Below are 16,063 nucleotides of genomic sequence, written 5' to 3'. Positions count from 1 at the left end.
GAAAGACTGATTTCTCACTTGTAATCCTATAAGCAAATAACTTATGATCTGTCATCAGAATAGAGTTTCAGTAATGTTCAACAAAAGTTGAGATTTAAGGGTATAAATCAAATTCGCTTTAGGTCACAATGCCCAGGATTAGAATTTGCAGCCCATATAATTATTAAGAGAAAGAGCAGGGGATACGGCTCAACAGCAGAGTTCATGCCTTGCATGTGAAAGTGAGGCCTGGGGCTTGATTTCCAATACAAAACAGGGAGAGGCACTGGAAGGGCTGAAGCACATGCTTTGCAGTGGGGTCGAACTGCATTGAAGTGGGGCACCACACCACAGGAAACAGAAGGAACCACCCTTTGCCCTCAAGTACACTGAGCTCTGGGAGAAGCACCCAAGCACTGCCAGGTATGCCAGCCTCCCCCAGGATTCCTCCTCAACCTCTCCCAAAGGAGACAGCACCAGGAATGAAATCCTCTGGGCTCAAACTCTGTGATTATCATTGTTTATACCATTACTGATCGTTTAACATGAAGGTAACACACAGATGAGGTCAGTATTGAACACATGGTCATTTTTTTAGGGATTAGGACTGAAAATACAAATAACACACATTTGACTGACATGTTAAAGAGTGCAAATGATGCCATAAAGAGAACACGGAACGACTCTTTAAACATCATGAGTAAGAAAAGAAGTATTTAGAGTAGAAACTTCAAAGTATTGTCCAAGCTGTTTTTGTTTTGAGCTAAATTCCATGAACAGATACAAGAAATGTAGCTTTATTTTGGGCATCATTTCCACAGCAGTAAGTCTCAGGAAGTAAAAGAATTTCAAAGTCTAAAAACAGTAATCAATAAAAAAAAAAAAAAAGGCCTTTTTTTTTGGTTTGGACAGTGATCTATAACAATAAAGGCAATCGTGTTTCTGAAAATAATTCTAAATAAATACTTAAGTTTCTTTTACTTCAACCTCTCCTTCATGTCTGCTTTGAAATCTTCAGTTTTCTTTATAGGCAGAAAGGGAAGCTACTCCTGGCTACTGACTTCCAACCCACAGCAGTTGCTGGCTGCTGTGCCAGTTAGTGCCAAGGCCTGGGGCCAGATAGGACCTTCTCACTCTCTTACCTTTAAGAACTAGTGGGGCCGGGAAGGTGGCGCTAGAGGTAAGTACTAGCGACCGACCAAGGTTCGATCCCCGGCGTCCCATATGGTCCCCCCAAGCCAGGGACCGATTTCTGAGAGCATAGCTAGGAGTAACCCCTGAGTGTCAAACGGGTGTGGCCCAAAAACCAAAAAAAAAAAAAAAAAAAAAAAAGAAAGAAAAGAAAAAGAAAAAGAAGGAACTAGTATTTCTAAAGCTCATTGTTGGCTAGGTCAATCAAGCCAAAAATTGTTTTCTAAGAGACACTATCCAATTACTTACTCTCCTTTCATCTATGAAAGTTTCTAGGACCTAGAAGTGAAAGAACACGAGGCCTGAAGTACTTGTGATGCCAGCACCCACCTCTGGGATGGTGGCACCTCTTAGATGTGGCTTTCCGATTTCTTGGCTCTGGAGAAGCCCATGTTCTCTCTTTTAAGCATTTTTATTTAGGGGATGGGGGCCCACACCAGACTATGCTCAAGGCTTACTTTTGTTTGTTTTAGGCCACACCCAGCGGTGCTCAGGGGGTTACTCCTGGCTCTGTCCCTCAAGAATTACTGGCAGTGCTCAGGAGACAATATGGGGTGCCTGGCGGGGTGCAAGGCAAATACTCTGCTTGCTCTGCTGTGGCTCTGGCCGCCCATCAGAGCTTGGCTCTGTGCTAGGGCTCACTCCTGGTGGGCATAGGGAACCATAATGGTGTCCAAGATCAAACCAAGGTTGTCCGTGTGAAATGTTAAAACCAGGCCCACTGTGCGTACTATGGTTCCAGTTCCTGAGCTCGTATTCTAACCTGTCTCTTTCCTTCCTCTCCTTTCCTTTCCAAATAAATTTTTTTTTACATGAAGCATGAGGTAGGGAGGAGGAGGGCTACACCTCCCCTGTGAGGACCTGAATTTGATCATGTACACACATGCGTACACATAGACACACCTGAAGGTTGCTAACACCTGTTGATATTTAAACAATCAGGGTCGTATTCTTACTACCCAGTAAGTAGATGGGACTTACATTTTGTAATAATAAAGCCTCATCTTTATTTTTATGATACAACAGCAGCCCTGGGGCTCAGATTGAGTATTAGTACACATCTGCAATGCACAATAAACATTTAAGATAAAACAGTTATTTTTCAGGTGAGCCAAAACATGGAAAATCAAGAAACAACACAAGTCTGGACTAAAGGGCCAGCGAACAGTAAGATATGACAAAAAGATTTAAGACAAAAACACCAAGTTGCTAAGTGATAGCAAAGCTGCTGTTCATCTGGCTCTTTGCCCAGAAACACAAATTTTTGGAGGAGAAACGCTGTCGAAAGAGAACAAGGGTTCTAAATTTGCTGCCTCATTCCCTTATCTGGAGAGCTAATCTTGACCTTGCAGAAGCTTCCTCTGATACTGCTTCTATGACCATAGGCACACTGGGGGAAAAAAAATAAATAAAAAATCCAACTGGGTACCGAAGCTATACCCTAGAAATCCACTGCTGGGGAAACAAGAAGAAAAATAACATCCAAAAAAAACTGACGCCAAGATCAGAAATGCCCTGTTCTTGACAACCCCAGATTCTGGTAGAAGGGATGAGAAAGCATTGAGTGAGGCCTCTGAAAACCCTTGAATGGAAACTCCAACAGGAAAACAACATTATCTACACTCTGCCCTGGCAGCTGAGCCTTTCTTGGCCAGAAGGCCTTGTTTTCCTGTGTCGCCAGAGACTAAGAGCGACCGACCACCTGCTGGGGTGGCGTCTTCTTCCCCATCTCCCCACCCCCCAGAAAGCATCTGCACTGCAGATCTCTGCAAGAGGGGAGCTTGCCAGACGCGGATACAATGGAAGCGCAGAGTGAGCAAGCGAGCCAGCAAAGAGAACGATCGAGGGGGGCCCCTCCTTGTCTTTCACAGAGACCCGGGGCGACAAGGGACGCCACCACGGGGGATGGGTAGGTGGGTGGGCTGGTGATGTCGTCAAACCGCCAGCCTCCCGCTTTGTCTAGGTAGGAGTTTTCTCTTCCAACAGCCCTCCCCATGCCCGTTCCTGCAGAAAACACCCCATTTTCTTTTTCTTTTCTTATAGATCTCAAGCAGTGTAACCTCCCTGCATGCATGCAGGACTCGAGCTGGAGCTGCTGCTGCTGCTGCTGCTGCTCCAGCACAGGCAACGAGGCCTGCGCCGTGCCCGTGGGGAACCGGCTGTGTTGCACGGATCCATCTTGTTGGAGCAGCAGCAGCAGCAGCAGAAAAGGGGGGGGGCCCCCCCCCTAGAAATCCTCCCTGAGCGAATCTTTCTAATTAGACGCCTCCTTTCTATCCAGCCTCAGAGGAGCAAGGGAAGAAAAAAAAAAAAAAAACACCTAAAAATAAATACATACATAAATAAATAAATAAATAAATAAATAAATAAATAAATAAATAAATAAATAAATAAATAAATAATAGAGGCCGAGAGATGGCATGGAGCTAGGGCATTTGTTTGCCTCGCTCGCCTGCACCAGGACGGCGGTTCGGATCCCATATGGTTCTCCCCCATATCGCCTGCCAGGGGCGATTTCTGAATGCAGAGCCAGGAGGAACCCCTGAGCGTAGCCGGGTGGGACCCCAAAACCCAAAATAAATAAATAAATAAGACATTCAGAATCTACCTAAACCCCCCTAAAAAAATGCAAATAGGATGCCCACGAACCCCAACATCCCCTCCAAGGGCCTTCATTCCATAATAAGCCTGATGACCGACCCCCCCCCAAAAAAAAAACCAACCTTCCCCATCCAAACATCCAAATTCGAGGTACGGGTGTGGGTGTGGGTTTAGGGGTGACACCACCAACACCAATGGCGAACGTCCTTCTGATGTCAACACCCGCCTTAGGCCCCCACCTTGTCACCCCCAAACCACCTGCCCGACTCCCCTGCGGGAGGGAGCACTTCGGGGGAGCACTCCCTGCCCCCCCAACACCTGTCATTCGGGGTGCGTTAACGCCCACGCGCGGGGTGGGGGTGGGGGAGGGGAAGGACCCCCCCCAAAAAAGTGTTCGTGCACCCCGTTATTTCCTCACAGCCGGCGGGGCGCCCCCTCCCCCAGTCTCCCTGACAGGGCTCGGGGTGGGGGTGCGGGTCCCCCCACTCCACAGGCGCGGCGCCTCACCCGCACACGAGGACCCGCAGCTCTTGGGGCCCAGGGCGGGGCAGCCCCCGGGGCTCCCCGCGGACGCGGCTTCGGGCCCGGACGACAGCGACGACGACGACGACACGGACGGGGACTGCGTGGCCGCCGACTCCGCCATGGCTGGAGAGCTGAAGGAGAGAGAGAGACAGAGAGGGCGGGGGAGGAAGAGAGAGAGAGGAGCGCGCGAGCAGGACCCGTCACACCTCCGGCCGCGACGACGCCTCCGGCCGACTGACTGACTCAGCCCGGCGCGGCGGCGCTAGAGGGCGGGAACGCGGCTGCGCCTGCGCACTGCGCGGCGGAGGCGGGGCGGCGGGGGCGCTGCGCAGGCGCGCTGAGCGCGGTCCCCGCCTCAGCGCCGCGGCTGTGGCTGCGGGTGCTGCTGCAGGGAAGGCGGGGCCAGGCTCCGGCCCGCACGCGGCGGCGTGTGGGCCGCGCCCTGGGCGGGGGGAAAAGGGGGGAGGAGGAGGAAGCGGGTGAGAGGGGCGTGGCGCGGAGCGGAGGGGCGTGGCCACTCGATGAGCCCCGCCCAGCACTGCGGGCCCAAGCCTGGCCAGGGATGAGGCTGCTGTGCTGGTTGGTTTCTTGTTTCTTTCTCTCTGTATGAGGGTCGCCCAGGGTCTTTCTTAATTTTGGGGGGGGGGGATTTTTTTTTTGAGGGATCACACCCAACAGCGCTCAGGGGTTCCTCGTGGCTCTCTACGGTCAGAAATCGCTCCTGGCATCCATATGGGATGCTGGGATTCGAACCACCCACTGTCCTTTCTGCATGTAATGCAAACCTCCTTGCTAGCTCTTTGGCCCATGGTCTTTCTTCCTTCCTTCCTTCCTTCTTTCCTTCCTTCCTTCCTTCTTTCTTTCTTTCTTTCTTTCTTTCTTTCTTTCTTTCTTTCTTTCTTTCTTTCTTTCTTTCTTTCTTTCTTTCTTTCTTTCTTTCTTTCTTTCTTTCTTTCTTTCTTTCTTTCTTTCTTTCTTTCTTTTCTTTCTTTCTTTCTTTCTTTCTTTCTTTCTTTCTTTCTTTCTTTCTTTCTTTCTTTCTTTCTTTCTTTCTTTCTTTCTTTCTTTCTTTCTTTCTTTCTTTCTTTCTTTCTTTCTTTTCTTTCTCTTTCCCTCTCTCTTTCTTCCTTCCTTCCTTCCTCTCTCTCTTTCTTTCTTTCTCTTCTTTCTAATAAATAAATTATTTATAATAAATAATTATTATATAATAAATAAATAATGAATAGTTATCAATCAATTATAAATAATCATCAAGACTTCTTCCTGACTTTGTGCTCCTGAAATCACTCTCACTACTGGCCAGGTTCAAGGAACTCTATGGGATGCTTGGGGATGGAGCCCACCCAGGTTCAGCCTTGTGCAAGGCAAAAACGCCTTGCTCCCACTGTGTGTGTATCCTTGCTCCAGCCACCCCCACCCACCCAGACTATGTATTTGAACGGTAAGGCTTTTCTTCATTTTTGCCTGCACTTTTCTGGAATCTTCTTCATAAATCTCACTCAGAGTCCCAAGTCTTTTTGTTCTGATGTGGTCCGCTGCCAGGGATGCCCAGTGAACACGGAAAGCTATTCCGCCTTGTGGAATAGCTATTGTTCACTCAGAAAGGTGCTTTTTTATTTTTTCTGAATTATTATGATTTTTTTTTCCTGGGATGTATTGTCATAGATCTATCTTATCGCCGGGAGACAGAGATGATGGCACAGTTTCCCATGAGGTAGGTGGAAAAGAGATGCGATACAGAATGAAAAATGATTACTCATTCCAGTCACATTGCATTGCAGGCACAGACCCTGCCTGATTCATAGTCTGAAATCATTACAGTCCCCAAAGAAGAGGCCCATCTTGGGGCGTCCTTCCTACCTAATAGACTACCAGGTAAAGAAGACATAGTTTGAAGAATAAAAGTTGAGCTGATGAGAAAAAGAGCCGGAACATAACATTCAATAATTAATGTGAAGGGATGGTAAAATGAGATTTAAAAAATTGAGAATGGGGCCGGGCGGTGGCGCTGGAGGTAAGGTGCCTGCCTTGCCTGCGCTAGCCTAGGACGGACCGCGGTTCGATCCCCCGGTGTCCCATATGGTCCCCCAAGAAGCCAGGAGCAACTTCTGAGCGCATAGCCAGGAGTAACCCCTGAGCGGCACAGGGTGTGGCCCAAAAACCAAAAAAAAAAAAAAAAAAAATTGAGAATGGGGCCGGGCGGTGGCGCTGGAGGTAAGGTGCCTGCCTTACCTGCGCTAGCCTAGGAGACGGACCGCGGTTCGATCCCCCGGCGTCCCATATGGTCCCCCAAGCCAGGAGCGACTTCTGAGCGCATAGCCAGGAGTAACCCCTGAGCGTTACCGGGTGTGGCCCAAAAAAACAAAAAAAAAAAAAAATTGAGAATGAGGCACAAATTGCACAGAAATGAGTTTAATCAGACTCTAAAGGAAAAAATGAGAGGCTGGATAGATAGTACAGTGGATAGGGTGCATGCCTTGAACACAGCAGACCTTGGTTTGATCCCTCACACCCCAGATGGTATCCCAGGAGTAATTCATGAGTGCAGAGCCAGGGAGTAAAACATGAGCACCATCGGGTGTGACCTAAAATAAAATTTAAAAAAGTAAAGGAAATAGGGGCCGGAGAGATAGCATGGAAGTAAGGCATTTACCTTCCATGCAGGTCATCGGGTCGAATCCCGGCGTCCCATATGGTCCCCCGTGCCTGCCAGGAGCAATTTCTGAGCCTGGAGCCAGGAATAACCCCTGAGCACTGTCGGGTATGACCCAAAAACCACAAAAAAGAAAAAAAAAAGTAAAGGAAATAATGCACAGAAAACATACTTGAAATCAGATGTAATTTAAAATTGATTTAATTCGGGGTCGGAAAGATAGCATGAAGGTAAGGCATTTTTGCCTTGCATGCAGAAGGATGGAGGTTCGAATCCCAGCATCCCATATGGTCCCCCAAGCCTGCCAGGAGCAATTTCTGAGCATAGAGCCAGGAGTAACTCCTGAGCACTGCTGGGTGTGACCCCCCCCAAAAAAATATCTGAAAGTTGCACTGTTTTTTTTTTTTTTTTTTTTAGTTTTTGGGTCACCCGGCGGTGCTCAGGGGTTACTCCTGGCTGTCTGCTCAGAAATAGCTCCTGGCAGGCACGGGGGACCATATGGGACACTGGGATTCAAACCAACCACCTTTGGTCCTGGATTGGCTGCTTGCAAGGCAAACACCACTGTGCTATCTCTCCAGGCCTTGCACTGTTCTTTTTAAAAGAAGGATATGGAGCCAAAACAATGGCCAGTATGCTGGGCAAGGTGTTTGCCGGGCAAGTGCCAACCCCAGTTTGATATCCAGCATCCCATATGGTTTCTTGAGCACCCTTGGGAGTAAATCCTCAGGGCAGAGCCAAGAGTCAACCCTGAGCACCACCAGGCATGATCCTAAAACAAACCAAAAAACAAGAATCATTAGAGGGACATTATTAGAGAGATAGCACAGTGGGTAAAGCGTTTGCTAACTTGGAGATTGGGCCCCTCTTACCACATATGGTCTCTTGAACCCTACCAGGAATGAACCCTGAGTGCAGAACCAGGAGTAAACCCTCAACACAGTCAGGTTTGGTCCCTCATGCCCCCCATCCCACTCCTTTTCCCCACAGGAGGACACAGAACAAAAATACACTTCAAGGCCTTGTCATTGACTGGCCATCTACCCAGAGGGCTATTGACGGATCAACAGAACCTTCCTCCCCAGGGAAGGTAATCAGCAGGCCTTCCAGAGGGAAAGGAATCTGACTAGTGGAAATCTAGCATGGACAAGGGACTACATTTGTCCTTGACTGCTCTAAAGGTCAGGTAAAGCCCACACAGAAAAAAAATAGAAAGTTTTGGCCAACACAGGGAAAAAAGAAAAAAAAAAAGAAAAAAAGAAAAAAAAAAAAAAAAAAAAAAAAACCTCTTGGCTAGTCCAACAATCTGAAAAAAGACACAAGGATATTTCCTAAAATAACTTCAGGGCACTTCTTACTCTGGCACTTAAAGACTCAACTGTAAACATATGTAGCAAAAGGCCCTTTAGGTGGCAAAGGAAAAGGAACCAATCTGAAAACCAGGGAAATTATCTACTCATTCTGAAACCACCCACCCCCCAAAAGTATACAACCTAAAACTCCTATTGTGTCTGTCTTTTGGTGCTGGTAAAGGAATAATTATGGGGGCTGAAAAGAGAGTTCTGTGGGTTGGGGTGCATGCTTTGCAAGCAAGATCCATGACTTTGATCCCCAGAATCGCATAGTCTGTCCACACTGCCAGGAGGGAACCCTAAGCACACAGCTGGCAATAGGCCCTGTATGTTCCTAGGTGTAGCCCAAGAGCAAGACAAAAGAAACAAAAATAAGAGATTAGGATGTTGGTCTTTCATCCTGACAGCAGCTGTTAGGATCTAGACCCCCTGTTGAAAGAATATCTGTTTTCACATTAAATGGCAGCTAAAAATCCAGGCACTGGTAGGGGACTCAAAGGACTGTAATGCTCAATTACAGACAGGAACCCTGGAACTTTCCTGGCATAGCATGGTGTTCTGAGCACAGCCAGGAGGGACGGCTGAGCACCAGGCCAGGAGTAGATCTCCAGTATGGGGTCCAGGTATGGACCCCAAATAAACATGACCTTGAGGTGATCTTGGTAGTCTCTAGTTTTTTTCACATGAGGCCTTTATGTTAAGGTTCATTTCTCAAAGCTGATTTTCCTTCCTGGTCTCTCGTACTGTAGCAGTGAAATTCCCTGAAACTGACAATAGTCTGGGATGTTATTGTTTATGTAATTTTGGGGGAGCAATGCCTGGTGGTGCTCAGGCCTTATACATGTCTCTGTGCTCAAAGATCACTCCTGACAGATTTGGGGTGGATCATAGGGAATGCTAAGGTCAACTGCATACAAGGTGAGAGGCTTATCCTGCTGTATTTATCTTACTGGCCCGTGTATGTGTGTGTGTGTGTGTGTGTGTGTGTGTGTGTGTGTGTGTGTATAAGTGTATATATATGTAGACATTCTATACATATATATCCACAAATGTTTACTATCTCCTACTGTGCATATGCTACTATACTAGGAAGTTTGGAAAGATCCCCAGAATGTCTTGTCTTCGATGAGTTAACAAGCTAACAGTTAACTGGGGCTTAGCATACTCACAAAGTTAACAAAGAAAAACTGAGGGGCCGGATAGCACAGCGGTAGGGCGTTTGCCTTACATGCGTTCAACCCTGGACGGACCCTGGTTCGATTCCTGGCATCCCAGATGGTCCCCCCCACCCCCCCCCCCCCCCCCGTGCCTGCCAGAAGTGATTTTTTTGTTTTGGTTTTGGTTTTGGTTTTTCGGACCACACCCGTTTGATGCTCAGGGGTTACTCCTGGCTAAGCGCTCAGAAATTGCCCCTGGCTTGGGGGGGACCATTTGGGACGCCAGGGGATCGAACCACCGTCCTTCCTTGGCTAGCACTTGTAAGGCAGACACCTTACCTCTAGCGCCACCTTGCCGGCCCCCAGAAGCAATTTCTAAGCGCAAAGCCAGGAGTAACCCTTGAGTGATGCTGAGTGTGACCCCAACACAAAAACAGACAAACAAACAAAAAAACAGCACAGGTGAGAGATAGTAAAGGGGTTAAGGCACTTGACTGGCATGAGGCTGACTCTGGTTTGAATCTCCCACCCTAGATGATCCCTGAGTCCCACCTGAAGTATTTCCTTTTTGATTTTTGAGTCACACCCGGCAGCGCTCAGGGGTTCCTCCTGGCTCTATGCACAAAAATCGCTCCTGGGGACCTGAGAGATAGTATGGAGGTAAGGCGGTTTTCCTTGTATGCAGAAGGACGTTGGTTTGAATTCTGGCATCCCATATGGTTCCCCGAGTCTGCCAGGAGCGATTTCTGAGCATAGAGCCAGGAGAAACCCCTGAGCGCTGCCGGGTGTGACCCCCCCCCCCAAAAAAAAAAGAAATTGCTCCTGCAGGCTTGGGATGCCAGGATTTGAACCACCGTCCTTCTGCATGCAAGGCAAATTCCCTTACCTCCATACTGGCTCTCCGGCCCTCTGAAGTATTTCCTAAGCACAGAGCCAGGATTAAACCCTGGGCACTGCCAGGTATGGCTCTCAAATCAAAACCAAATAATAAAATCTAGGGCCATCTGGAGAGATAGTATAGTGGGTGAAAAGGCACTAACCTTGCATGCACTTGACAGATATGGTCCACTGAGTACCACCAGGAGTGATCTCTGAGTACAGATCCAGGAATAAGCTCTGAGCACCATCAAATTGTTACCTATTGCCCTGAAAGAAAAAAATGACATCCCAAACAAGACAAACCTAATGCTATGATTAGGAGGCAAGTGAATGGTATAAATTAAAAAAATTTTTTATTTGGTTTCTGATCCACTCCTAGCGAGACTCAGAATACCACATGTAGTGCCAGGGATCAGATCCAGCTTCGCCACATGCATGGCAAGAGCCTTAAAGCTACTGTATTATCTCTCTGACCTAATGGTAGGAATTTAAGATGTGACGGAATCACTGTAAATTATAATGGCTTAGTGAGTTTTTTTGTTTGTTAGTTTGTTTTGGTTTTGAGCCAAACCTGGCAGCCCTCAGGGTTACTCCTGGCTCTGCACTAAGAAATCACTCCTGGTAGGGGCTGAAGAGATAGCATGGAGTTAGGGCGTTCGCCTTACCTGCAGAAGGACAGTGGTTCAAATCCTGGCCTCCCATATGGTCCCTCGAGCTGCCAGGAGCAATTTCTGAGCATAGAGCCAGCCCTGAGAGCATCTGGGTGTGACCCAAAAATCGAAAATAAAAATAAAAATAAAGCCTGGAGAGATAGCACAGTAGTGTTTGCCTTGCAAGCAGCTGATCCAGGACCTAAGGTGGTTGGTTCGAATCCCGGTGTCCCATAGGGTCCCCCGTGCCTGCCAGGAGCTATTTCTGAGCAGACAGCCAGGAGTAACCCCTGAGCACCGCCGGGTGTGGCCCAAAAACCAAAACCAAAACCAAAACCAAATAAATAAATAAAAATAAATAAAAAGACCTACACTGTTTTGGGGGCCGGAGAGATAGCATGGAGGTAAGGCATTTGCCTTGCATGCAGAAGGTTGGTGGTTCGAATCCCGGCATTCCATATGGTCCCTCGTGCCTGCCAGGAGTGATTTCTGAGCAGAGAGCCAGGAGTAACCCCTAAGCATTGCCAGATGTGACCCCCCCCCAAAAAAAAAAAAGAAAAAGAAAAAGAAATCACTCCTGGCAGACTCAGGAGATCATATTGGATACTGGGAATTGAACCCCGGTCAGCTGCATGTAAGGCAAATAAATACCTTTCCCACTGTACTAGCACTCTGGCCCCAACTTAGAGTTTTTAGGAAGAACTAGATCAAGAGTTCAGACTAGTAAGGCAATTGTTAGAGACAGAGGGAAGTGGTATGAAAGAAAAGGCAGGGCTATCCCCCCAAAACCCTCCTTTTCCCAGTTCCACCAACCAGCACACCAGTGCCGATTTCTTTAGTAGAAGGAAGGAGGCTGGAATTGCTCATTCATTTTCTTTGTCCCCTCCACTGGTACCTTCGTACCCCACAGACTGTGCAGCTGTCTTCTGTGAGATCTGAGAAGTGTGTCCCTATAGCAGGTCTGTAGTTGGCCCAGGACCACTAGAACTGAGGACTTTAATTGGGACACGAGGGAGGTAAATTGGAGGGGATACATGGGAGAGGAGGTGCAGAGAAGCACTAGAAATTGAGGGTTTTTTTTTTTTTGTCTTTTTTAATTTTTGGTTTTTGTGTCATACCCAGCAGCGCTCAGGGTCACTCCTGGCTCTACACTCAGAAATCGCTCTGGCAGGCGTGGGGGACCATATGGGATGCCGGGATTTGAACCACCATTCTTCTGCGTCTAAGGCAAACGCCCTACCACTGTGCTATCTCTCTGGTCCTGAGGTTTTTTTGTCTTTTTTTTTTTTTTTTTTTTTTTTTTGGTTTTTGGGCCACACCCGGCGGTGCTCAGGGGTTACTCCTGGCTGTCTGCTCAGAAATAGCTCCTGGCAGGCACGGGGGACCCTATGGGACACCGGGATTCGAACCAACCACCTTTGGTCCTGGATCGGCTGCTTGCAAGGCAAACGCGGCTGTGCTATCTCTCCCGGCCCGGTTTTTTTGTCTTAAGACAAATGAGAATTTGATAAAAAGTATTGAGGCAGAGACTATTCGCTCAAGTTGCTTTTTTGTTTTGGGGCCATACCTGGCGGCATTCAGGGGTTACTCCTGGCTCTGCACTCAAGAATTACTCCTGGGGGCGATTTCTGAGCATAGAGCCAGGAGTAACCCCTGAGCACTGCAGGGTGTGACCCAAAAACAAAACAAAACAAAACAAAAAAAGAATTACTCCTGGGAATTACATCCCATATGGAATGCCAGGGATCTAAGCCCGGGTAGGCCTCATACAAGTCATGCCCACCGTGTTTTCACTCTGGCTCTTTTTTTTTGTTTATTTTTTTGTTTTGTTTTGCTTGGGGCCACACCCAGTGATGCTCAGGGGTTAGCCCTGGCTATGCGCTCAGAAATTGCTCCTGGCTTGGGAGACCATATGGGACGCCAGGGATTGAACCATGGTCTGTCCTAGGTTAGAGCGTGCAAGGCAGGTGCCCTACTGCTTGGGCCACCGATGGCCCCTCTTTTGTTTTTGTTTTTGTTTTTGGGCCACACCCAGCGATGCTCAGGGGTCACTCCTGGCTGTCTGCTCAGAAATAGCTCCTGGCAGGCACGGGGGACCCTATGGGACACTGGGATTCGAACCAACCACCTTTGGTCCTGGATCAGCTGCTTGCAAGGCAAATGCCACTGTGCTATCTCTCCGGGGCCCCCCCTTTTGTTTTTAATTACTGCTCCTAGTAGTGCCCAAGGCTCTTCCCAGTGAGTCCCCGTCCCAGAGATGCACACAGCAATGCTTGATGCTCAGAGGACTGTTTGGTGCCAGGGATGGAACCTGAATTGGTCACATGCCAGGCATGTACCATAATCCCTTTCAAAAAAAATGTACTTTTTGTTTGTTTTGGGGTTACACCTGGTGACACTCAGGGGTGACTCCCAGCTCCACATTCAGGAATTACTCCTGACAATACTGTGGGGACCATATGGGATGCTGGGGATGGAACCTGGGTTGGCCTTGTGCAAGGCAAGCACCTGCTGTGCTATTATTGCTCCAGTCCCTAGATGTGAGTTTTCTTTTTTTTTTTTTGGTTTTTATGGATCACACCTGGCAATGCTCATGGGTTACTCCTGGTTCTGCACTTAGAAATTGCTCCTGTGCTCGCTTCGGCAGCACATATACTAAAATCGGAACGATACAGAGAAGATTAGCATGGCCCCTGTGCAAGGATGACACTCAAATTCGTGAAGCGTTCCATATTTAAAAAAATTAAAAAAAAAAAAAAAAAAAAAAAAAGAGGGGCCGGGCGGTGGCGCTGGAGGTAAGGTGCCTGCCTTACCTGCGCTAGCCTTGGACGGACCACGGTTCGATCCCCCGGCGTCCCATATGGTCCCCCAAGCCAGGAGCGAATTCTGAGCGCATAGCCAGGAGTAACCCCTGAGTGTCACAGGGTGTGGCCCAAAAACCAAAAAAAAAAAAAAAAAAAAGAAAGAAATTGCTCCTGGGGCCGGAGAGATAGCATGGAGGTAAAGCATTTGCCTTGCGTGCAGAAGGTCGGTGGTTCGAATCCTGGCATCCCATATGATCCCCTGAGCCCGCCAGAAGTGATTTCTAAGCACAGAGCCAGGAGTAACCCCTGAGCGCTGCTGGGTGTGCCCCAAAATCCAAAAAAAAAAAAAAAATTGTTACTTGTAAGCATGGGAGACCATGTGGGATGCCGGAATTCGAACCACTGGCTGCGTCCAAGGCATGCCCTATGCTGTGCTATCTCTCTGGCCACTCCTAGATGTCATTTTTCAAGTGCTCATCGAAGTATAACTAGTGCTTAGGATTTCCCTTGAGCCAGTTTTACTGCTAAGGCCTCTTCCTCGGACCTGTTCCTTACAGGACTAATGTTCACACAACTCATATTCAGTTTCAGCTTCTAAACTCTCATTACCCATTTCTCCCTTGACTTTCAGAGAAAAAATAATTACCTGTTTTAAATCATTCACAAATAATATATGTGTATATATATTCTTTTTTTTTTTGGTTTTTGGGCCACACCCTGTGACACTCAGGGGTTACTCCTGGCTATGTGCTCAGAAGTCGCTCCTGGCTTGGGGGACCATATGGGACGCCGGGGGATCGAACCGCGGTCCTGTCCAAGGCTAGCGCAGGTAAGGCAGGCACCTTACCTCTTGCGCCACCGCCCGGCCCCATATATATTCTTATATATTAAAACCATATATATTATGAAGGATTTTTCGGGGGGCAACAGTTGACAATGATCAGGGCTTATTCCTGGCACTGTGTTCAGAAATTATTCCTGGTGGTGTTTTGGGGACCATATGAGATGCTTTATTTTGGGGGGAGTCACACCTGGTGTCACTCAGGGATTGCTCTTGGCTCTGTGTTCAGAAATCGCTACTGGCAGGCTTGAGAGACCATATTGGATGCCAGGAATCGAACCAGGATTTGTCCTGGGTTGGTCACATGCAAGGCAAACACCCTGCTGCTGTGCTATAGTTCTGGCCCCCATATGAGATGCTTGAGATTGAATTCTGGTTGGCTGAGTCAAGGCAAGAGTACCTACTGTACTCTCCAGACCCACAAAGCTGTTTGTTTGATATTTGGGCACACCTGGCTGGCAGCACTCAGGTGTTACTCCTGGCTCTTTGCTTAGAAATCACTCCTGATGGGGCTGGAGAGATAGCACATCGGTAGGGCATTTGCCTTGCAAGTAGCCGACCCAGGACCAACCAGGGTTCAAATCCCAGCATCCCATATGGTTCCCCAAGCCTGCCAGGAGTAACCCCTGAGCGCTGCCTGGTGTGACCCAAAAAAAAAAATCACTCCTGACAGACTTAGGGGATCATATAGGATGCATATGGTCAAATCCAAGTCAGCCAGGTGCAAAGCAAATGTCCTACCTGCTGTACTATCATCACTCAGGTCTCTGCAATCCCAAAAATTTTATCATTAATTCCTCTCTTACTCATCTCCCATTTATTTGTACATAGATAACTAACATTGGAAGCTTCTTTAAACAATGCAAACAGAGAAAAATATAGCAAAACTGCATCCTCATATGCCCTTTTCTTTTCTTTTCTTTTTTTGTGTTTTTTGGGTTACACCCAGCAGTGCTCAGGGGTTATTCCTGGCTCCAGGCTCAGAAATTGCTCCTGGCAGGCATGGGGAACCATATGGGATGCTGGGATTTGAACTGATGACCTCCTGCATGAAAGGCAAACGCCTTACCTCCATGCTATCTCTCCGGCCCTCATATGCCCTTTTCTAATCACAAATGCTAATAAATTCAGCTTGGTATGTTGCTTCCTTATTAATATAGTGACTTTTTTTACTAGTTGGACTCTGGTGATATAATAATAAGGAAGCAGCTGACAGATTTTGAGCTTTTACTATGTTATGTTGCTGGCCTGATAGTCAAATTTATAATATCCTGTGAAGTAAAGGCAGCTTTTTTTTCCCTTTTTATAAATTAAGACACCTATATCAACCACATTTTCTTTTTTTCTTTTGGTTTCTGGGCCACATCTGGCAGTGCTCAGGGGTTATTCCTGGCTATGGGCTCAGAAATCGCTCCTGGCTTGGGGGACCAT

The 16,063-nt window shown here is 47.7% G+C and overlaps 1 protein-coding gene and 1 non-coding gene across 5 annotated transcripts in view; one reads left to right on the top strand and one right to left on the bottom strand.

Moving 5' to 3' along the window:
* The window catches only part of RTN3 (reticulon 3), a 54,977-nt gene extending 50,550 nt beyond the window's left edge, over nucleotides 1-4,427 (bottom strand). For all 4 annotated transcript variants that reach the window (XM_049779590.1, XM_049779591.1, XM_049779592.1 and 1 more), the window contains exon 1: nucleotides 4,279-4,427. In XM_049779590.1, the coding sequence (XP_049635547.1) occupies nucleotides 4,279-4,417 (139 nt within the window). In that variant the 5' untranslated portion in view covers nucleotides 4,418-4,427. The remainder of the gene's footprint in view (nucleotides 1-4,278) is intronic.
* A 9,191-nt stretch (nucleotides 4,428-13,618) lies between these two features.
* LOC126019721 (U6 spliceosomal RNA) lies at nucleotides 13,619-13,725 on the top strand. The gene has a single exon (XR_007499348.1). It is a non-coding gene; the product is annotated as a U6 spliceosomal RNA (small nuclear RNA).
* The last annotated feature ends 2,338 nt before the right edge of the window (nucleotides 13,726-16,063 follow it).

The sequence above is a fragment of the Suncus etruscus genome, chromosome 9 (assembly GCF_024139225.1).
Source record: "Suncus etruscus isolate mSunEtr1 chromosome 9, mSunEtr1.pri.cur, whole genome shotgun sequence".
Classification (NCBI taxonomy): domain Eukaryota; kingdom Metazoa; phylum Chordata; class Mammalia; order Eulipotyphla; family Soricidae; genus Suncus; species Suncus etruscus.
This window is presented reverse-complemented; position numbering and strand designations above follow the sequence as displayed.